This window comes from Equus asinus, chromosome 25, assembly GCF_041296235.1.
Source record: "Equus asinus isolate D_3611 breed Donkey chromosome 25, EquAss-T2T_v2, whole genome shotgun sequence".
NCBI lineage: Eukaryota > Metazoa > Chordata > Mammalia > Perissodactyla > Equidae > Equus > Equus asinus.
In genome coordinates, this window is record NC_091814.1 from 12,933,722 (window position 1) to 12,957,173 (window position 23,452).

General features: G+C 39.9%; 2 protein-coding genes across 8 annotated transcripts in view; both read left to right on the forward strand.

Moving 5' to 3' along the window:
• Positions 1 to 17: 17 nt before the first annotated feature.
• On the forward strand, positions 18 to 19,679 carry PRPF3 (pre-mRNA processing factor 3). 7 transcript variants are annotated; one of them, XM_070496839.1, is made up of 18 exons: positions 108 to 150; positions 1,353 to 1,447; positions 2,330 to 2,519; positions 3,194 to 3,324; positions 4,603 to 4,698; positions 5,385 to 5,531; positions 7,115 to 7,198; positions 7,393 to 7,613; positions 8,553 to 8,859; positions 9,533 to 9,699; positions 10,725 to 10,804; positions 12,247 to 12,390; positions 12,898 to 12,997; positions 13,170 to 13,283; positions 14,797 to 14,915; positions 15,204 to 15,287; positions 16,618 to 16,679; positions 19,317 to 19,679. In XM_070496839.1, exons 6-18 carry the CDS (start codon positions 5,514 to 5,516, stop codon positions 19,461 to 19,463), a joined length of 1,647 nt encoding a protein of 548 aa, XP_070352940.1. In that variant the 5' UTR covers positions 108 to 150; positions 1,353 to 1,447; positions 2,330 to 2,519; positions 3,194 to 3,324; positions 4,603 to 4,698; positions 5,385 to 5,513; the 3' UTR covers positions 19,464 to 19,679. The 7 variants fall into 7 exon arrangements, with proteins under 7 accessions (XP_014720879.1, XP_070352941.1, XP_070352940.1 ...); XM_070496840.1 differs by lacking the exon at positions 1,353 to 1,447 and having other exon boundaries at positions 87 to 150; XM_044758531.2 differs by lacking the exon at positions 4,603 to 4,698 and having other exon boundaries at positions 109 to 150.
• A 1,757-nt stretch (positions 19,680 to 21,436) lies between these two features.
• The window catches only part of RPRD2 (regulation of nuclear pre-mRNA domain containing 2), a 95,915-nt gene continuing 93,899 nt past the window's right edge, over positions 21,437 to 23,452 (forward strand). Inside the window, exon 1 of the mRNA XM_044758524.2 lies at positions 21,437 to 21,531. The gene's annotated coding sequence lies outside the window, so the exon portion shown is untranslated. The remainder of the gene's footprint in view (positions 21,532 to 23,452) is intronic.

The following is a 23,452-nucleotide window of genomic DNA, read 5'->3' on the forward strand; positions in this document are numbered from 1 at the left end:
ATCGGCGGCCGGGCCCTCCCCCGTCACATGTTGGGGGACCGCGGCGTGGCGGAGGCTGTGGCGGTAGCGACGGCAGGCCGTAGGGCGGTCGGAGGGTTTCCGGTTCCGGTGTAACGTTCGGGCTCCGTCTCAGGGGCTGAAGTTTGTGAGGTGAGTAGTGGCCCCGGGCCCAGAGAGGGTGTCCTGGGGTCCGAGCAACTGGGGCCAGGACTCAGTCCGAGGAGAGGACCGAGGCGTTAAGGTACAGCGGGAAGGAAGCGGAGAGAAGTACAAGGTTCTGTGGTAGAACGGGTTGGAATGAGATTGTGGAGAGCAAAAGGGCGGGGGCGGGAAGGGGACGGGGTGGGGAGACCAGCTCGGAGATGAGGAGTTGGGGTAGAACAAGGTGGGGTATGGGGCCGGTCGGAGAGACGGAGAGAGCAGAAAGAGAAGAATGGGGGCTTCAGAGGGGGAAACTCGGGTTGTAGCAAAGAAGAGGACGGAGTACGGAAATCCTTCGGAAGATTGGATTCTGCTACCTGCTCATTCAGAAGAGATCCTTCTGCCTTCTCCTTCCACGCCATAAACCGCCCCCACCCCCGCCCCAGGCAGTGATTGTTGAACATTTGACTAGTGACAAAGCTAGTTACTGTTTGAAACTTTAATTTTTGCCCACTGACTGTTTAGTTTGCACATCATCTTGTGGAGGATTGGGTTGAACTTGAATACGTTTGTTAGTATAGTGCTTGGGCACATGTTTCATCTGATAGAGTGGTACCTCATTTATTGCTTTGGATTTTCAAGTTACTTGCACTTTCTAGCCTATGATTCAATTCTGGTGGAGTATGAGCCCCCTTAAGGCAAAGATTCTTGTCTGTTTTGTTCGTTGTTGTATGTATCCTCAGCCCCCAGTACACTGCTTGACATTGAGTAGTTATGCAATAAATATTTATTGGATGAGTTAAGTACCCTGTAGGTATGGCAGTTGTCTTCATTTTGTAACATGAGTAAACTGAGGTTCAGAGGAATTACTTGCCCAAAGGCTGGTAAATGGTAGAGCTCGATGTCCAAGCTGTTCACTGTGAGCTCTATTCACTCTGTATGCTATCTGAATATGCTTCTTTTGAGCAATGCACGTTTAATATGTAGAGATTGATAGGCTATACTGCTATCTCATGATGGGTGAACAGAGCCACCATAGAATTATTCATATAACATATCACTGAGGCACAAAATCTTTCATTCCTGGATTCGTGACTTTAATCTACTAGCTTCGTATGGTTATACCAAAATTAAATATACTCTTTAGCAACAAGTCTCGTAGAGGATAAACCTGCCAGGAATGTAGAAGTTAATCAGACTGTGTCTTTTAGGAGAAAAAAATGTCTTCAAACATCTTGAAAGATTGACTCCCAGATCAAACCCTGAAGTGTGGCACTGCTGGGAGAAAGTTAGCTTGGAAATTGAGGTCAGTGCAGTTTATTGACTTTTAGACACTATGGAGAAAATCAGGGAAATAAAATTTTCTCTGTGCTCTATGAGGAGTTCTGAGATTTAGGTAGGAGGTCAAAATGTAAACATGAATAATGTTTAAGAATTATACTAACTTGCATTAAAAAGTAAAGATTTGTTATAGAACGTCCTTTATGATAGTGTTTTCTCTGCTAAGCCAAAAAGAATAGAGGTGAACAGGGAGAGAGAGAGAGTACATTCAAAATGAGAGTGTTCTTTTCAGAGCTAAGGGATTACTCTTATCAAATCAGCTGACAGAGACCCTGTAGAACATGAGAGAAAATTATCTGAGTACAGAATTCCCACTAGGATGAATATGACTACAGAGAAGTGTGACAGAACATTTTTAAGGATTATGAACTTTCATATAGGATGACTGACCTGGACAAGCCCTCCCTTAATTGCATCCCTTAGAAGAAGGGAAACCTATAGGTCAGGGCGGGGTTAAGGAATGCCTGCCTGGAAGAAGGAGGAATAGAAAAGCTGGCCTCTTGTGGACTTTTTCAGTCTTGTTTTCATGTTATATGTTTATCAGGCTATGACAGGATCAAAAAGCTACAACTCATTTCTCAGACTAGGTTATTCCCAGGGTTTGTTTGTTTGAATTCTGCAGATTTCATCAATCCACTGATACTTACTGAGTTAAGGTTAAAAATCAAACGGAATGTAGTTCTTTCTGCTTTGAAGCGTGGTTTTAGGGAAACTGGCTTGAAATGACGTGGAGGAACTTGCCTAAGGATTGAGAATAGGGGTGGGGAAGGCATTCCTGATGTACTAACTGTTGCCTGGAATCACTTTGGCCTTTTCCTATCCTAACTCTTTCCTGGTTTCTTTATAGGTGCAGTATTGAATCCCCTTTGAGCTATCCTCCTTTTCCCAAAGAATGGCACTGTCTAAGAGGGAGCTGGATGAGCTGAAACCATGGATAGAGAAGACAGTGAAGAGGGTGCTGGGGTTCTCAGAGCCCACAGTGGTCACAGCAGCACTGAACTGTGTGGGGAAGGGCATGGATAAGAAGAAGGCCGCTGGTATGTACCTTTCTGAATCTTTTGACTTAACGTATAGGATGATCTCAAGCACTGCTTTGAACTTCTCCAAAATTCTCTCTGTTGGAAGCATCTAAAAAGGTCAGGCCACATTTTATGTTCTCTTGCATTATAATGACCTAGCCCAAGTGACTATGTTTGCTTTTTCTCTTATTTTGTATTTTCTATACTATTTGTGACATATTTTGAATCTCAGACTGACTTCCTCTGACCACTGTAGTGAGTTATTTAAGTCATATTTACTTAGGAAATATACTAAAATCAGTGGGTAGATTCAGATTGACATCCAGACATATAGAAGTCTTTATAAAATACCTGAAAAAAGTTGTGGGAGGTAGATTTTGTTAATGGTAGTCTCCTACAACTTGCTATTTGGGAAAAGTTAGGGTGATTATTCATCGTAAACTTTGATGTTCAACCTAAACAAGTTGCTCTGGCTATGCTACTTCCTACTCCAAAAAATTAGAACTGTATTTTTACCTCATAGGGCAGGGTCATTCAATGTAAGAGAATTTATGGGGATCCTACAAAGAACTGGAGAAAACATTTCCCTCCCACCTGGGGATAAAATTCCAGTGTTGGTGTCTGTTATATGCCTATTATTGAACTAAGTACTCTTACCTTTTCAACCCTACCACCTCTTTTTCTCCTTTTAGACCATCTGAAACCTTTTCTCGATGATTCTACTCTACGATTTGTGGACAAACTGTTTGAGGCTGTGGAGGAAGGCCGAAGCTCTAGGCATTCCAAGTCTAGCAGTGACAGGAGCAGAAAACGAGAGCTAAAGGTAGGTTTGCAGTTAACTACTCATGAGCTCAGGAGTGTTTTGAATGGTAATAAAGTTACTGAGCTTACCTGGCTTACACTTTGATATCCACTATTGGAACCTAGTATTCAAGAGAGGTGCTTAGACATTAAAGTAGAAGGGATGAATTTGTATTATCACCATCTTATGGTGATGAACTACCCAAGTTCATGGGTTGAAATATTCCAAGGAAACAGTTGGTAGCTTTGTTCTTTTTCATATACGGTTAGTAGTTTTGGTTCTCATGTTTCCCTATGTTTCCTTTTTTTTTTTCCTCCTTACTACTACCTACAAGTTGATTGCGCTAAGATTTTATGCTTTGATTTACTTGAGGCCTAATAGATTGCTTCAGAATGTGACTCCACTGCTACCTAAGCTATAGACTTCATTGTTGCTGCTGTATAGAGGTTTCTCTGCAGTGAATTTGTAGATGGGATATCTTACAACAATTATTATTTTTTATATATCTTGAGAGCCTCCCATTTCCTATATAGCGTATTGCTGGTCATCTGGTCCCATGAGTGGAGTTCTTAAAGGGACTATCAATACTCCCTTACCTTCACTTTTTACTGTGTAATTGGCTGATTGGTCATGGCCTCTTTCCGTAGTAGCAGGGTCAAGTAGCTGATCTTTCCACCTCATTTCTCTCTGTCTCTTTCTTGAAAAGAATTCTTTTCTGTGACTTCCATCAAACTGTCCAAAGTGCTTTTGATACCTTGGCTATCCCATTGCTTTTCCTGAGGCACAAAGACTGTATAAGCAGTGTCTGCTTGCTCCCTGGCCAGGCTGTGGAACCAAAAGAAGTAGAGATTGGTGTGCCCTTTGTTTTTAGGGCATTTCAGGGTGATCAGAGGAATGAGAGGTAGTCCTTGCCTTAAATGAATTTGCAGTTTAAGAGGGGTGGGGGAGCACAAGAAAGCACAGTCACAAATTATAAAATCTGAATAGCAGTTTCATGTAAATTTTAGGGTTGACTATAGAATTTCACACTTATGTTGGATTTTGTTATATTTAAGGGGGAATGCTTGATCCACAGTATACACAGATCAGTAGAGTGAAGATTATGTTATGATAGGACATGCTACTGTATAAGTGTTGAAGGCATGCTGTGAATGAAGTGACTACATTGGGTGGGATTAATAAAAGTGGTTTATTGAAGGAGATATCTAGATAGCCTTGGGATATGGGTCCCATTTTGGTCCATTCAAGTCCCCACCCCACACAATATATTATGGGAGAGTCCTTTTTCTTGAACTGTAGGAGTTCCAGGAAGCGCTCGCCCCTGGCCGAGGATATGTCCTTGCAAAACACGAGCCCTCCTAGTGAAGAGGGGATGTCACCCAAAGCCTACCACCGGTGTGTACATTTGCTTTTTCCCATTGTCCCTTCCAGTTGGCCACTCTTGGTCCTGTTAAATTCACCTTGCAAATTAGTCAACATATTTGAGTTCCCATTGTTTGATGAGAACAAAATGTTATTGGGGAAAACTGAAGAAGAAAGAGAGAGCCCCTGTCCTGGAAGAGCTTAGACTCTAGTTGGGAGAAAGTACTAACATTGAAAGACTTAACACTTGGCAAGCAGAATATCAGCAATGTAATTTTACCTAGTATGAACCAAGCTTAAGTGCTCTTCAGTGCTAAGAGGATGTGAAACAAAAGTTTGATCAGAGTAGGATGAGATTATTAATGAGGAAAACTTCCTGGAGGAGGTGAGTGGTAGGCAGTATTTGGAACAGGGGTTGTGGAAAAGTTGAGGGAGATCATTACAAGTGTGGCAGTAGCATTTACAAAGACTTTGAGATGGGAGCATTTATAAGAACATGGGGATGAAATTTGTTTGACTGGAGTAGGAGGATGATGAAGTTGGGTGAGATGGTCCATTTGGTGGAGGGTCTAGAAAACTGGCTTCTGGCACGTAGCCATTTGCAAGGTTGCATCATAGTCCCCTGGGAAAAGCCACAAAATGCTGATAGGAACTAGGATGATTCTTCTTTTCGCCCATGGGTAGGGATACACCTCTTTTTTCATCTTGGGTTCCTTTAGGAAGTGTTTGGTGATGACTCTGAGATCTCCAAGGAATCATCAGGAGTGAAAAAGCGACGGATACCCCGTTTTGAGGAGGTGGAAGAAGAGCCAGAAGTGATTCCTGGGCCTCCATCAGAGAGTCCTGGCATGCTGACTAAGCTCCAGGTTAGTAATTAGGGACTGGAAGCCATATTTTGTGATTTGAAGAAGCAAAAGATGCATGGGTCCAGATTTATTGTGATCTTGATTTGGATCAGTGTTTAGCGTTGCAGAACTTTAATATCCTGCTTTATGTTTCATTGTTCCTTAATTTAACCAGGAGTATTCTAGTTGAGGGCTCTGGAAATAGCATTTATTGAGCACCGATTATGTGGCAAAAAACGTATGTTACATACATTATTTGCCAAATTGTCTTCATTGGGTCATTGAGGAAATTAATTGAAATCATCAGAACTCAGCTTGATGGCAGAGGAGAAGAATTTCCGAATATAATGCAGAGAAGATGTAATCCACTTAAATAATTTCATATTGACTTCATATTTTTTTAATGGAAAGTATCTGTGTTTTTAAAATGTGCACTGTTAAACAATTTTGATACTACATAAGCAGTAAATATTCTACCACTTAAAATTTATTGGGGGCAAATTGAATATGTAGATATATATGCATGGATTTGCTTATTTATGTATATACAGTATTTCTGGATGGAAAGAAACTGATGATGTTCTCTATAGAGATTAAGAGTGGAAGAATTCACAATATACCCTTTTGTACTTTTTTTGCATTTTGACCTATGTAAATATATCACCTACTCAAAAAATGTTAACAACAAATATTTGTGTGTGTGAGAGGAATACTGGCCCTGAGCTAACATCTATTGCCCATCTTCCTCTTTTTGCTTGAGGAAGATTGTCATTGAGCTAACATCTGTGCCAATCTCCCTCTGTTTTGTATTCGGGATGCCACCACAGCATGGCTGGATGAGTGGTGTGTAGGTCTGCACCCAGGATCTGAACCTGTGAACCTCAGGCAGCTGAAGTGGAGTGCGTGAACTTAACCACTACATCACCAGGCTGGCCCCAAAAAATAAATTTTAAAAATTATCTTGAAGCACCTGACAGCTGGTCTCTTACAAAATTCAAGAAGAGTTATTTGACCATATCCTCAAAAGCTTATTCTGAACTTCTTTAGGACAGAAGAAGGGGTTTACAGAGACTAGGGAGCAGATCTTTGCACTGTCATTTCTGGTTACCCAAACTAGGAATTCAGGGGCCAATAGCATGATTTTTTAAAAAAAGAATAATAATTTGAGGTTCTGTTAGGAGTTTTGCATGCATTATTTAAATACTCACAATAGCCCTATAAAGTAAGTACTGTTTTTACCCCTTTTTCACACTTGCAGGTTTAGAGATTAAATGCCATGTCCAAAGTCACATGGGCATTAAGTGGCAGAGTTAAGAATCAGACTCAGATCTCTCTGACTCCAGAGTCTTATTAAACTTCAAGCTATGTTACTACCTAACATGCCAGTCTTGCTTTGAGAAGATGGATTGAAAAATTCCAGTGTTGAACTGTGTAGGCTTAACTTTACTAAATTTTCTAGGCTATGGTACAGGCAGAATATGATGGAATCATACAAAAAATTTTAGGTCTTTAGACCTGAAAGCCCTTTGGGTTTAGGAACCTGTATGGGAGAAATAAGAGAGAAATTAACAGTTTTTTAACTTTTCTTCCCATCTGGAGAACAGATCAAACAGATGATGGAGGCAGCAACACGACAAATTGAGGAGAGGAAAAAACAGCTAAGCTTCATTAGCCCACCTACACCTCAGGTATTGTACCCAGATTACTCTGAAAAGAAGAATCTTGAGCACAGAATTTCTTGCCATTTACTCAACTAAGAGACCAGAGGTGACTGCATGGTCCACCCCACAGTCAGCCACAGTCTATCACTCTGTGTGTGTCTGTGTGATCTGTCTGCCTGTGAAATCCTTCTGATTCTGATTTCTTTTTCTCTATCTGACAGCCAAAGACTCCTTCTTCCTCCCAACCAGAGCGACTCCCAATTGGTAACACTATTCAGCCCTCCCAGGCTGCCACTTTCATGAATGATGCCATTGAAAAGGCGAGGAAAGCAGCTGAACTGCAAGCCCGCATCCAAGCCCAGCTGGCACTGAAGCCAGGGCTCATCGGCAATGCCAACATGGTGGGCCTGGCCAATCTCCATGCCATGGGCATTGCTCCCCCGTGAGTATCTATTTCATGGAACCCCTTGTCGTTTCTGAAGCTTGAGAAGCAATAAATACCTTTGAATGTTATTGATCCACTTCTTCCAAGGAACTGAAATAATTTCTTACATGTGATCAGTAAATACCGATTGAATTTATTGTCTTGCTTTCCTTGTTTCAGAGTTTAATCTTCTTTTTGTAATTGATCAAACTGACATTAAGATTATTCATCTAATATTGGAGCTAGGAAGAGAACCAGGTCTCCTGCTTTCTAACTCAGAGCTATATCTATTAAACCATGTTGAGTGACACCAGATCTGAGAGTTCTCTACAACTGTGTAAAGATGGTAGACTTTAATTTAGCACCTATGATTGATTTGGCATTCCAGTTCTTTCTTTTTTTTTTTTAAATTCTTTCTTTCTTTCTTCTTTTTTTTTAGGAAGATTAGCCCTGAGCTAACTGCTGCCATTCCTCCTCTTTTTGCTGAGGAAGACTGACCCTGAGCTAACATCCATGCCTATCTTCCTCCACTTTTTTATATACGGGATGCCTACCACAGCATGGCTTTTGCCAAGCGGTGTCATGTCCACACCCGGGATCCGAACCGGCGAACCCCGGGCCGCTGAGAAGCGGAACGTGCGCACTTAACCGCTGTGCCACCATGCTGGCCCATGGCATTCCATTTCTGACTCAAGAATTCAGTAGTAAAGTAGGATAGGATTACAAATTCTCACCAATGTAATTTATAAATTCATTCAACCTGATTGTACTCTGTATTCAAATATCCAGTTTGATGTTTTCAATCAAGATGTTCTTATTCACTGATAGATTTATGTTCCCAAGAATTGTTTAACCTAATTGTCTTTGTCAGGTTTGATTCGTTTTATTTTCTGTTTGTTTTTTTTGTTTGCTTTATTGTTCCATACAGCATTTATTTCTTTGCGGGTTATCTTTCAGGAAGGTGGAGTTAAAAGATCAAACTAAACCTACACCGTTGATCCTTGATGAGCAAGGTCGCACTGTAGATGCAACAGGCAAGGAGATTGAGCTGACACACCGCATGCCTACTTTGAAGGCCAATATTCGTGCTGTGAAGAGGGAACAATTCAAGCAACAGCTAAAAGAAAAGCCGTCAGAAGACATGGAATCTAATACCTTTTTTGATCCCCGAGTCTCAATTGCCCCTTCCCAGCGCCAGAGACGTACTTTTAAATTCCACGACAAAGGCAAATTTGAGAAGATTGCCCAACGATTACGGACAAAGGTATCTGGCTTAGAATATAACCTAGAACTTCAAAGAAGTTAGGAAGGTGACAGAAGGGAAATTGAATACAGTCCTAAAATAGTGTCAACTCAATTTTCTGTGTTTTAGGAAATTAGATAAATAATAAGGCAATGAATAATTTTTAAAATACTGTATTTATTCCTAGGATACTTGGTTTTTAGCTGATTTGTCTTCTTAATTACAGTGTACTTAGGTGGAAGTAAAATTGAGTTTGAAAATTCTCCACATACAACTGACAGTGGAGGGAAAATATTCAAAATCCCTGGGTGAATGAGGAACACTTGTATGGTGTTAAAATTTACTGCAGATAATCCACACAGCTGGAGAGTTGAACTGACTGTGTATTCAATGATTTTTGTTTTCTTGTTTTCATCCTCTCAGAATGAGTTTTTCGTACAACTCCATTTCTGCATGTTTGCTGTAGGCACACATTGTAGGGTCAAGAGATAGTGAGGAGGATGAGATGTATGTAAATCAACTAAGTAAATAATAAAGCAGAATGGCTCTTTCTTCTAAGCTTTCAGAAATTATGAACTCATTGCATTAGGTGTAAAGAGTTCAACAAGGGAATATTTTAAAATCTGGGATTTTACCATGTCTCTGTTTTCTTTGACTTCAGTTTATCTTCCTGCTTGGTTTGTCTTGTCTTTAGGCTCAACTGGAAAAGCTGCAGGCAGAGATCTCACAGGCAGCTCGAAAAACAGGCATCCATACTTCAACTAGGCTGGCCCTCATTGCTCCTAAGAAGGAGCTGAAGGAAGGAGATATCCCTGAAATTGAGTGGTGGGACTCTTATATCATCCCCAATGGCTTTGACCTGTGAGTTTGTTAGTTAATACCTTTTAATAAGGCTAGAGTTTTAATGGGAGAGATGGTACTCATGCATTAAGTAAAATTTTAAGGGTATTAAGTAACTGTACACAAGCTCATATATTTGTAAAGAATACGTTGTATGTGTTATTTTTAGTTTTTTGGGTTAATGTAGAGGAATGGGCACAAATAATCTAAAAGAGCAAATCTGTAAATTTTCTGTTTGCTTTTGTTATACATTGTTATTTGCTTTTAGCATATTTGTTTTCTTAGTTACATTCTTTTGGTACTTGTAATAGGTATTTACATTTCTTAAAGATCCAATCCTAGAATAAGAGCAAAGATTCTTAGTGGATAGGGGAGAGAATGATGAATAAAGCATATATGAAACATTTGGAGAACTTTAGCTCTATCTGCTCCATCAGTGATACCTGGCTTTCGGAGACTGTGTTTCAGCCTTTCCTTACCCTTCTTTTGTCAATCACCGTCTAAGGGAGTTATTGTTACTAATGAGAGAGTGTGGTATCTTTTGGGGTGTTAGGGTAGAAAAAGGTTGAGAATGACTATTGTGGACTGTACATTCAACCTTAGTGGGACCCATTTTTCTCATCTTGAAAGTTATATGTGGGGCCGGCCCCGTGGCCAAGTGGTTAAGTTCTTGCGCTCTGCTGCGGCGGCCCAGGGTTTCGCTGGTTCGGATCCTGGGTGCGGACATGGCACCACTAATCAGGCCACATTGAGGTGGCGTCCCACATGCCACAGCTAGAAGGACCCACAACTAAAATATATACAACTATGTACTGGGGGGATTTGGGGAGAAAAAGCAGAAAAAAAAAAAAAAAGATTGGCAACAGTTGTTAGCTCAGGTACCAATCTTAAAAAAAAAAAGAAAATTATATGTAATATAATTACATATTATAGATATGCAAATGCTAAAAAGTGCTAGGACGCATCAGTGTGTTACTGAGACTCCCTTTCTCTTGGAATTGTCTCTACTTACATATCCTGTTTTTCCTTCTTTTCTCCAATTTTAGTACAGAGGAAAATCCCAAGAGAGAAGATTATTTTGGAATCACAAATCTTGTTGAACATCCAGCCCAGCTCAATCCTCCAGGTAACATATAGATTACTCAATCAAGTCTCTAGAGAAATATTATCCAATAGAACTTTGTGTGATAATGGTCATGTTCTCTCTCTGCTGTCTTATGCAGTAGCCACTATCCACATCTGAGTATTGAGCACTTGAAAACTGAGTTACACAAGTACAACTAAGAGACTGAATTTTAAATTTTATTTAATTTTAGTTAATTTAAATTTTAAATGGTACGTGTGGCTAATGGCTACAGTATTGGACAGTGCAGTTCTAGAGCATTGAAGCCTAATCTAGAGATAGCTCACTGATGTATATTAGAAGTTAGGCTTTTGGGGGCCAACCTGTGGCCAAGTGGTTAAGTTCACGCACTCCGCTTTGGCGGCCCAGGGTTTCTGATGTTCAGATCCTGGGTGTGGACCTAGCACCACTCATCAGGCCATGCTGAGGCGGCGTCCCACATAGCACAACCGAAGGACCTACACCTAGAATATACAACTATGTACTGGGGGGCTTTGGGGAGAAGAAGGAAAAAAAAAGGCTTTTGCCATAGTGTTGACTCCCAGCTTCAGTCTTGTACCACCACTGAACTCCTGCCCTTCTTCAGTCATCTTTGACTTCAGCCTTTCTATCATTTTTTTTAGCAAAAAGTCTGTTGGCTCAGTCAAAAGGTATAGGTTTCAGTGTGGCTGTGTTTTTAACCAACTGAATCCTTTGATTGAATCACTTAGAACACAGAATTTCCTCATATGTAGAGATAATATTAACTGATATGCCTTCTTCAAAAATTATGTGGATAATAAAAGATTTTAACACTTTTATCAAATTTGGGATAAACAGAAGGTAATACCTCAGTTAGTAAATTTGTTTGCCAGTATCTCCGGTAAGTTCATAATAATAGATTGAGACCTTAAGGTAGTACAAGGTATAATAATCATTGTATTTTACTTAATCAGGTTCTACTTAGCTGTAATCAGTGTGAATCATTAGAAGAATGTGGGGGGTTTTGTTTGTTTTTAAAAGTTGCGTAAACTTGCTTTTGGAGTCCAGAGGATTTTTCCCAATCCCTATAACTCTAAAATTACAAATTGTATCATGTATGCCAGTGGTTTTCAAATTCTATTCCATAGAAACATTGAGGTTCGGGAGGTGGGATCCCAGTGGGATTCTAGATACCCCCCACCTACGGCAAATCCTCACACAGAGCAACCAGAGCAGCTCCAGTTTTGTTTTCTATATTTGTCACATTTCAGTTGATTAAAAGGTTCAACTGCTTGAAGAAAAACAAGTTAGAACACTACTCATGAAAGATAAGAATGCTTTTTAAAAATATAATGATACTGCCACAGTCACACTAAAAATAACTAAGAACAATTAAACTAAAGGTCCTTTTAATGTGATTGATGTTCACCTAAGTCTCTCTAAAATGGTTATTGCTTTGGTACATTCATTTCTCTGTGTGACAGTTGACAATGACACACCAGTTACTCTCGGAGTATATCTTACCAAGAAGGAACAGAAGAAACTTCGAAGGCAAACAAGGAGGGAAGCACAGAAGGAACTACAAGAGAAAGTCAGACTGGGCCTGATGCCCCCTCCAGAACCCAAAGGTACATATCTTAGAGGCAGGGAAGAAAGGGAGGTAAATTTATTTCTGTAATGTTAGAGGAACTTTAGCATTTCTGTATTTGAGTGCTTTCTGTTTCTCAGAATCATTCAGTGGTATTTTGCTTTCTTTCCTAAATTTTATATCTTTCCTTGTTAAGACAAGTAAACATATTCATTGTAGAGGTCATTTAAGGCTTATTTTTAAGTATTATTGACCTTATAACTCTCTGTTCTTCCTAGAAGAATAATGTTCTTGAAATTCATGAAGATAGTAGTAGCAGTATTTGCATAGAGTTGTTATGTACATAATTCTTAATATTTGAAAAGTGGAAATACAGTTTAAAAACTCACTCCGATAGTTTCCATTATTCAGTAATATTTTGGAGGAAGTGAGTTTTAAGCAGAGATTTGAAATAGGTAAACAATATGAATTGGTAGAGAAGAGATAAAAATTTCCCCAACTGGAGAAGTGACTTAGGAGATTGATTTCTGTTCTCTCTCCACTGCAGTGAGAATTTCAAATTTGATGCGAGTATTAGGAACAGAAGCTGTTCAAGACCCCACGAAGGTAGAAGCCCATGTCAGAGCTCAAATGGCAAAAAGACAGAAGTAAGTGCCATGGGATTGGGTGGAAACCCAGGGCAAGTACCTTTCCCAAACTCTTCTGGGGGATCCATATTTGGAGGGAGGGGAGAGTCCTCCGTTGCTCTCTCTTTCCCTCAGCCCTGCCTCTGATCTTCAATGCCTTTCTCACTTGTGGATGTCCTTCCTGTCACGACAGAGCGCATGAAGAGGCCAACGCTGCCCGAAAACTTACAGCAGAACAGAGAAAGGTCAAGAAAATAAAAAAGCTTAAAGAAGACATTTCACAGGGGGTACACATATCGGTATATAGGTAGGTGTCCAAATTGGGCCAGCTTTTCCCTTAGAAATAACAAAACATTCTCCAAGTGCTTGAGGCAGAATCACTGGTTTAAAGCATACCCAGCATCAACCCCTACTCTCTTTTAATGACCCTAGTGTGAATCAGGAGCTAGTAAATCTTACGCAGTGGTGAGGGTTAAAGACTTACTCTTTTGAGGCCGGCCCTGTGGCCGAGTGGTTGAGTTCCCATGCTCCGCTTCAGTGGCCCAGGGTTTTGCCTGTTCAGATCCTGGGTGTGGACATGGCACCGCTCATCAGGCCATGCTGAGGTGGCGTCCCACATGCCACAACTAGAATATGCAACTATGTACTGGGGGGCTTTGGGAAGAAGAAGGGAAAAGAAAAAAGAGGATTGGCAACTCTTCTATCTCTGAGTTCTTCTTAGTGAACCAGTACTAGTTCTGAAGAATGCATAAATGAATACACTTGTTCAGGCCAAGATGTGAACTAAGGATCATTCATTCTTTGTGAAGCATGAAAGACCCTCTTTCTCCAGGAAGCACTAAAAGTTTGTTTAGTGGCTATATCTTCATCCTGATGTTTTGCAGTAGTCCTTCTATTCCCACTCCAAAATGCACTTTATACACTGTAAATATTTTCTACCTTTGTATTGATTTAATGTTTTCATTGTATTATGTTGAGTACATGAGTATCTTCTATTTTTTAAATTTGCTCATGTTTAGTAACTAGTTCTGTATTATTAAAGTAGTGAATGCTTATTAAGATAAAATACTAAGAATACAGAAGGGCACCTATGAAAAAGTCCCCTTCCTATTCTCTGGTCCCTTAGGACCACTCACTATAGGTAATTGCCACTAACAGTTTTTCATGTATCTTTCTAGAAATTTTTCATGCATAGCATTGTGACTACTTTACATGATAAACATCTAGAGGGCAAAGAATTTGTTGATCTTTATACTGTAAAGAACAATTAGCGGGGCTGGCCCCATGGCGCAGTGGTTAAGTCCAGCGCACTCCACTTCAGTGGCCCAGGTTCACAAGTTCAGCTCCCGGGCGTGGACCTACACCACTCATCAAGCCACACTGTAGCGGCAACCCACATATAAAATAGAGGAAGATTAGCACAGATGTTAGCTCAGGGCTAATCTTCCTCAAGCAAAAATAGAGGAAGATTGGTAACATATGTTAGCTCAGAGTGAATCTTCTTCACCAAAAAAAAAAAAAAGGATTACCTTATAAATGTTTTTGGATGATGTTAAGTACCTTTCCTTCATTCTTAGATTAAATTTTGTTTTCCTGCCATTTGTGGTAAGGTGAACAGTGCTAGACTTTGAAGAAGTATGACAGTGGAAAGACTTCGAGACTCATCACTTCTACCTTTTAAGCATTAGTATATTTGTTTATTCCAAAGGCCTTTGTTTTTAAAGAAAAAACCATTTCGGATCCATCTGTTTATTTGCCATTCCATTCAGGCAGCTCCTGATGCTAAAATGAAAGCCATAACTAAACTTTCCCTTCTCTAGAGTTCGAAATTTGAGCAACCCAGCCAAGAAGTTCAAGATTGAGGCCAATGCTGGGCAACTGTACCTGACAGGGGTGGTGGTACTGCACAAGGATGTCAACGTGGTAGTAGTGGAAGGGGGTGAGTCTGAAAAAATTGAGGGAGACTGTCCCCAGGCAATCCTAGGCCTTGAAGTGATTAGCATGGTGGGGAGAAAGGAGAAAAAGCTAGTATATTAGAACCATATTTATTGCTGGGTATGATATCCTGGGTCTCTGTTTTTGTGTTTTTTGGAGTAGAAGGATCTAAGATGTGGTTCCTGGGATTGCTTCAACTACCACATTAGTGTCTGAGCATTGAATGAGCTCAGAGGTTCTTTCTACCCCATCATCTTCCACACTTTGGCAAAATTTCTCCTTCTGTTTCCAGGCCCCAAGGCCCAGAAGAAATTTAAGCGTCTTATGCTGCATCGGATAAAGTGGGATGAACAGACATCTAACACAAAGGGAGATGGTGAATGGGGGTTAGAGGGGATTAACTGGGAGGTGGGGATGGTATTCTGTCCATTCATTTGTTTCCTCTCTCTGACACTCTTACTAACACCGGCTAATGTTCAGGAATTAGAAAGACTCATTTGGACTATGAGCATGCTAGACGTTCATACAGTATTTATTATATGATCATATGCATGAGTTTTAGTTATTCTTCTGCCTGTCCTTAGGGACCCTTCTACTAGCGAGTTTCCCTGTCTGCCCTGGATCTGGATACTGGATACAAGAGTGTATTTAGTTTGTGAAAATTCAGCAAGCTATGCATCATGTGTGCATTGTCTGTGATACATTATTTTTTGATAAAAAGTTTTTTGATGGATTTAAGGCAAAAAACAAAAGGGTGGATTTTTCAGATCAAAAATTCTCTGTTCAAGAAAATACACTTTACGGGGCCAGCCCGGTGGCGTAGCGGTTGAGTTTGCATGTTCTGCTTCTCGGCGGCCCAGGGTTCACCAGTTCAGATCCTGGGTGCAGAAATGGCACCACTTGGCAAAAGCCATGCTGTGGTAGGCGTCCCACATATAAAGTAGAGGAAGATAGGCATGGATGTTGGCTCAGGACCAGTCTTCCTCAGCAAAAAAAAGAGGAGGATTGGCAGTAGTTAGCTCAGGGCTAATCTTCCTCAAAAAAAAAAAAAACAAACAAAAAAACACTTTTCGTTCTTTTGCCCAACTTTATCATATTATATGTATATTTGACATCCTCCTGGCCATTCTTCCATCAATATTTGTTCTTCCCTTCTTTGAAGACCTGAGTGACATGTTCAGAGAGCCTTACTTTTCTTAATTTTGCCTAACTTTGTCCCTCTTAGACTTTTTGTTCTTAAAGTATTTTTGTACCTTACTTAAAGTACAATTCTTACAATAATTGACCTATATTTTATTTTGCTTTGCAAGGTGTTCCTAAGATATTTTCATTTGGTATATCTGCCCTCCTCCTCCATTAGACTTAAAAGTTCTTTGAGAACAGACTTTATCATGTTGGCGTCTGAAGCCTGGCTCTCAAGGTGCCTAGGACAAGTTTTTATTGTTGATTGCTTGTCTTTTATTTATATTCTTATCCCAAGTACCTGGCACAGCTCCTAATACACAGTAAGTGCTCAGTAAATGTTTGTTAAATTAGTTAATATCTCTGCCTATTTAGAGCAACAGAAGACAGTTGGTCCCAATACACAGGAAAGAGTGACAATACTTAAAAGAATTTGGGTAGACTTGAATACTGATTGCTTGGGATCTAAATCTTGGTCTCTAGTCTAAATCTAGAGCAAGATTTAGCTATATTGTCTTTTCCAGATGATGAGGAATCTGATGAGGAAGCTGTGAAGAAAACCAACAAATGTGTACTAGTCTGGGAGGTAGGTTTTGATCCTTTGTTAAACACTGAAGCAGAACTTAAGCTAATTCTTGATTGTTTATACTATTCAAATAGAGCAATGGAATGGTAAAATTAAACAGTATGACTAATCCTTTAAGTAATTTGTGTTTCTTTTTGGAATTCATTGTTAAATGTTTGGCTGCAAATTCTTCCTGATTATATTTTAGTTAAATTGATGAGTATATTGTATATGCCATCTGGGGAAGAGTATGGAAAACTGGTGGCAAGAATACAAATTCTTGACTGAGTTATTTATTTCACAGTCATGGATACAAGACTTGGAAAGAGGGACATGAATTGTTGTGAGATTTTTCTTTGGAACTAGTGAAAGAAGTACTAGACAAGAATATAAAGTTGGGAGTCTGGGCAGTACCACTTCCTAGCTGTGTAACTGGGCAAGACACTTAACATCAAATACTGTTGCTTTGTCTATAAAATATGGATATTATTTTCCCTCCCTATTGTCAAGTTATTTTTTTGAGAACCTAATTAGATTATTATATAATAATACTTTGTAAAATGTGACTAAATCACTCTTCAAATGGAACTTTTTTATGGTTATAGAGTTCTTTCATCTCTGAAATCTTCTTAGCAAACCAGTATTAGTTCTGAAGAATGAATGAATGAGTAGATTAATATGCTTTTCAGGCCAAGATATGAACTAAGGATTATTCATCCTTTGTGAAATGTAAAATATCCTATTTTTCCAGGAAGCATTAACAGTTTCTTTCCTCAGTGACTATATCCTCATCCTGATGTTTTGCAGTAGTCCTTTTATTCCCACTCCAAAATGCGCTTTATACATTGTAAATATTTTCTACCTTTGTATCGATTTAATGTTTTCATTGTATTCTTTTATGTCTGGGGGCATGGTATCTTCTATTTTTTAAATGTGCTCATGTTTAGTTACTAGTTCTTTATTATAAAAGTACATTATTACAAAAGTAGTAAATGCTTATTAAAATAAATTCTAACACAGAAGAGCACTTACTGAAATAGTCCCCTTCTAATTCCCTGATTCTTTAAGACCACTCTTTATAGATAATTACTACTAAGTGTTGTTTTTCTTTTTGTTTTTGTTTGGTGAGGAAGATTGGCCCTAGGCTAACATCTGTTGCCAATCTTTTTCTTTTTTTCTTCTCCCCAAAGCCGCTAAGTATATAGTTGTATATCCTAGTTGTAAGTCATTCTGGTTCTTTTATGTGGGATACTGCCACAACGTGGCTTGATGAGCCATGCTAAGTCTGTGCCCAGGGTCCAAAACAGCATACCCCAGGCCGCTGAAGTGGAGCACATGAACTTAACCACTCAGCCATGGGGCTGGCCCCATTACTAATTGTTTTTTATGTATCTTTTTCTTATCCCAGATTCCTCCAATTTATGCATATAAATTAGGTCATAATAACCGTAATACCTATTTCTCTAAGTCCCCACCTGCATATTTAATATCCCACACCCTTCATCTTTTCCAAATTCTCTTCCATTTATCTGTGAGAGTCCTCAGGAACTGTATCTCAGGTTCAGAAACAAGCCAAGTTCTTCTCTAGCCTCCTTGTTGGAATCTGATCCCTGAAAGCTTCTTGCAGTAGTACTTTATGGCTATCATTGCTGCTGGTGCCTTTGGTGAGAATGCAGTTCCACCCAGTAGTGTAACTTTCCCTTTTTTTTTTCCCCTTCTTCTCCCCAAAGCTCTAGTACATAGTTGTATATTCTAGCTGTAGGTCCCTCTAGTTCTGCCACAAGAGCTGCTGTCCCAGCATGGCTTGATGAGCGGTGCTAGGTCTAGGCCCAGGATCCGAACTGGCGAAACTCCAGGCCGCTGAAGCGGAGCGCATGAACTTAACCACTCGGCCGCAGGGCCAGCCCTGTAACTTTTTCTGTTGCAGCCCCGCTGGCTTCCATTCCCCACCCAGCCTCACCCCTGTATTGTTCTTTGTCATAGGGCCCCAAAGTCTCCTACTTATATGCAAGATCTCATTAAGTCTTGTGAAAAGAGGCATTGTAGCCTTTGGTTCTCTAACTCCTTTTGTCTTAAAAGCCCAAATCTAGTCCTTGAGGGAGACAAGTTTATCCCATATCATCTTCTGTAGTCCTTCCTGACTTGCTCTTCCACGCCAGTCACCAGAGCACAGAATTCCTCATCTTCCATTCAGTCAAAAAAACTGACACCTTTGTGCATATAAATTCAAGAAAACTCACACAAATATCCAAGGGAGTGGAGGTTAGAATTGCTTTTACCATAAAGTCACGTTCAGCGAGGCACGTTGCTCCACAAATGTAATTGAAGTTTATAAAAGAATGTTGTATCTGATTTAAACTAGAAATTGCAGTGTTGGGGCCGGCCTGGGGGGCAGCGGTTAAGTGCACACGTTCCCCTTCGGCGGCCCGGGGTTTGCCCGTTCGGATCCCTGGTGCAGACATGGCACCGCTTGGCAAGCCATGCTGTGGCAGGTGTCCCACATAGAAAGGAGAGGAAGATGGGCACTGATGTTAGCTCAGGGCCAGTCTTCCTCAGCAAAAAGAGGAGGATTGGCAGTAGATGTTAGCTCAGGGCTCATCTTCCTCAAAAAAAAAAGAAATTGCAGTGTTCTAATTACAGATTTTGTCTCTTTCCCAGGGTACAGCCAAAGACCGGAGCTTTGGGGAGATGAAGTTCAAACAGTGCCCTACAGAGAACATGGCTCGGGAGCATTTCAAAAAGCATGGGGCTGAACACTACTGGGACCTTGCGCTTAGTGAATCTGTGTTGGAGTCCACCGACTGAGACTACTGCAAGCCCTTGCCTCCCTGCTCTTCCCTTTGTCTCTTCAGTCCTGTCCCTTATTCTCCTTCCCAACCCAGCCCCACCTGTGTGTGTGATCTCAGAACTCTGCCAAGCTGACATTGGGACAGAGGGAGAACACCTTGCTCCCTTTCCCAGTCAGCCTGGTGCTGCCCTTAATTCCCCTTATGTGCATATGATTAAAGAGTTATTTTTAAAGTTTGTATGATATTTTTCACACACTCATAGGTAGTGGAGTTTGGGTCATCACGTAATCTTTTTTCCAGACTTCTAGCAATTGCTGTGGAAAAAGAAAATTTTGTCATTGATACTGATGTATATATAAATGGATGAATGGATATGTATTTTTGAGATCTAATGGAAATTTCTGACCTCATCTTGGAGCAAGAGTGATAAATACTGTTTTTCTGGAGCAGAGTGAAAGCAGGAAGAGGTGCTAAGTGATGGGTAGGGGAGAAGGGAACAAATGAGTGTCCATCTCTTAACCTTCAATAGTAGAGTCACAAGATAGACAGGTTGCCTCTGGTCTTGGCTGAGTAGTCTTAATGGGAAATCAACTCCTCAAACGGGTGCATATATGAGAATGTGTGTGTCAGGTGAAGTGGACATGGAGAATCCAAGGAGGATGTCATGGGTCAGTTTGTAAAGTGGAATAGGATTCAGGAATTTAGCCTATTTCCTCTCTACTAATTAAAAAAAAAAAAATCTTTTCTAAAAGACCATGTGTAGTTTATTTTTTTTTCCCCTAAGAATTGGACTAGATGTGGTTCTGTTTAAGCATTTAATGTTCTGGTTTGATTTTAGGAGTATTTGTGTCAGAATAAGTATCCAGTGATGTCCAAAATTCTTAACATCTATCCTTCAATTTCATGTTGCCTGTTCAGGACGTACTGGGAATGGATCGAACACAGGAGCCATTAGAGCTCCCGTAACTGCCTGCTAGCTGGAACTTAGTAGGAAGTAGTGTTGGAGAATAAATACTTGACCAGAAGTTAGAACATTCTCTTATCAAACTAACTCTTTTAACAAAGTCAGGTGTTTCAGGTCCTGGAGTTCCAATTTTAAGGCAGTATTAGGGAGCACTAGGATAAAAGGCAGAAAGAGACAAGAGACTGCAAAAGGCCTTAAGAAAAATGAGTACAACCTCTCTCCTTTTTTTAGAGATAAGCAAACAATAAGCCAGACAGGTGAGGTTCCTCATTCCTGGAGAAGGGTGAACTCTGAAAGAAGCCTGCCTTGCCAGGACTCAGCAGTGGCGACTTTGGCTGCTTACCAGGAATCATCTCTGTATCTGTGAGACTTGGGAGCTAGAGAATTGAACTCGTTTTTGATATTTCTTGATTTAAGCAAATCCAGGGGAAAAATTCATTGTCATAGAAATAAGGGCTTTTACCTTTATTAAAGGGTTTATCACAAATATGTGTATAAATAACTTATATACAACTTCAAAAATGTATTGATTGCATAAGACCTAAAAGGAGTACTTATACTATAGTATACTGTTGTTCATTATAAAGTACCCGTAATGAGACTTATTCTTGTCTTTAGCAAGTCTTTCATTTCTCTGTGCCTTAGGGTAGGTTTTGTTGTTTAATTTTCTTGACCCCCATACTGTATTGAGCATTGTGCTCAGTAAGCATTTCTTCTTTTATCAGAACCACCTTATGAGAAAAGCAGATTTTAGAGTTGAGGAATCTGAGGCTTAGAGTGAGTAAGTAATTTGCCCAAAGGTTATGGCTAGTGATGGAGCTTAATTTGAACCCAGGTTTCACTAGAGCTCAAACTTTTAGCCCAAATATATGCTGCATTCTTTGTGAAATAAGGGGGTAGGGACAGATGTGTTCTTTCAAAGGAGTGTTATTCTCAGAATAGTTCCTATGTTGAGATGCTGTTATCACTTAAAATACGTTGTGAATTTTAGAACTTTCATAATCTGTTTCAAATCATGCATAATCAGCTAATGGCAGTTATTTGTCCTCTAACAGAGTTCTGGAAAGAATTTTAAAAGTCATTTGGAATTTACGATGGAGAATAAAGTGGGATGATCAAGGTAGATAATAGCTTTCTTCGTTAAAAAATGTGAATATAAAGTAATTGGACTGATTTTTCCTTCCTTTATGTGGCTTATCTTGATTAATTTCTAGAAATATCTTGAACAATGGTAATATCATTGGAATATAGATACCAAATAATTATTTTTGGATAAGACAGTTCAGTAATAACTAACACTGTTTAGTAATTTACAGTTTTCAAGGTGCTTTTACATGTTATTCAGTGCAGTATTCCTGGCGGTAAGAAGATAAATAATTTCAGGGCAGGAAATGCTGTTGTACAAAAGAGAAATTCCATCTAGTTGGAATGATCAGAGACGTTTGTATGAAAGAGGTAATTTAAGATTACGATTGAAACATGGGTAGAATTTCAATAATAGAAGAGGACATTTTAGGCAGAAAGAACAGCATTAATTATAAATAGAAAATTACATGATATATTTAAGGAAAAGAACAGTTTGGAGCCCAAGAAACCACAGAGGGAAGGCATTTGAGAAAATACTGGGAAGTTAGATTGGAAGCATTGTGGAGGGTGTTAAAAGCCAGGACTTTTGCTTAACTTGGTAGGTAACAAGGAACAAGGTTTTTTGTTTTGAGTAGAGGAGAACTAGGAGATTAATCTAGTAATGGTGTACAAGCTGAAGAAAGAGACTGGGAAACTGACTGGTACTGTTCATATTATAATTTATTAGAATGGTAATGATAACCTTAAGTAGGTAGTGGGCAAGGGGACTGGAAAGAAGGGGATTCATACCAGAGATTTCTAGGTACAAGTCTGTGGGATTTGATAACTAGATGGATGGGGTGAGATCAAAGGTAACTAGAATATCCAACTTGAATAAATCTGAATGCAGGTGATAAATTTAATCTTTGGGAGAGGATGAAGAGAAAGATACGAGAAGCACTAAAAATAGAACTTTGACAAACACAAGGAGTGAGAAAACTAGCAATGGGCAGAGAAAGGAGCGTTAATTTCATAGGATCTGGTTAAGGATTGTATATTTAACAGAAGCAAAGGGAAGTGAGTTTTAAGAAAGGTTTAAGTGTAATTATAGCTGATATCATCAAGCCTTTGCTAAGTCAGGCACTACTCTAAGCACTCTACATGCATTAGCTCATTTAATAATTATAGCACCACAGAGAGGTTAAGAAATTGACTTAAAATTGCCACTGGCAAGTGGCAGCCTGAATTTGAGCAGTCTGGTTCCAGAGGGCTTGCTCTTAACTATCACACTAACAGAAAAGTGGATGGTTAAGACTAAACAGTGCATTGGAATTAGCAATTAACAGATCATTGGTGCTTTTTAAGAGGGTGTTTCTGGGGCCAGCCCCCTGACCGAGTGGTTAAGTTCCAGCACTCTGCTACAGTGGGCCAGGGTTTCTCTGGTTCGGATCCTGGGTGCAGACATAGCACCGCTCATCAGGCCACGTTGAGGCGGCGTCCCACGTGCCATAACTAGAAGGACCCACAACTAAAATATTCAATTTTACTGGGGGGATTTGGGGAGAAAAAGCAGAAAGAAAAAAAAGGGTGTTTCCTTTGCACCTACTACAATGACTATTTCACTGAGACAAGAGAAGCAATTGAAGAGAATTTCTGTACATTCTCACCAACGGACCTACCCACCTACCTAAATCTATCCCTAGATTCACTACCTTCCTGTTACAAGAAAGGAACTGTCTGTGGACCTATCACTTGAACCTATCCTCTCCCACTTTCTGGAGGAAATCAATCTAGTAATTGTCCCATCTCTATTCCTGTATCAGTATTTCCCTCACAATGTATCATTTGCATCAGCTACAATTATTTCCTGTCTTGGAAAAAGAAATGACCCCCTTGAACCCACATTTCTCTCCAGCTTCAGCTCCATTTCTCTGCTCCCATTTTATTTATTTATTTTTTCGAGGAAGATTAGCCCT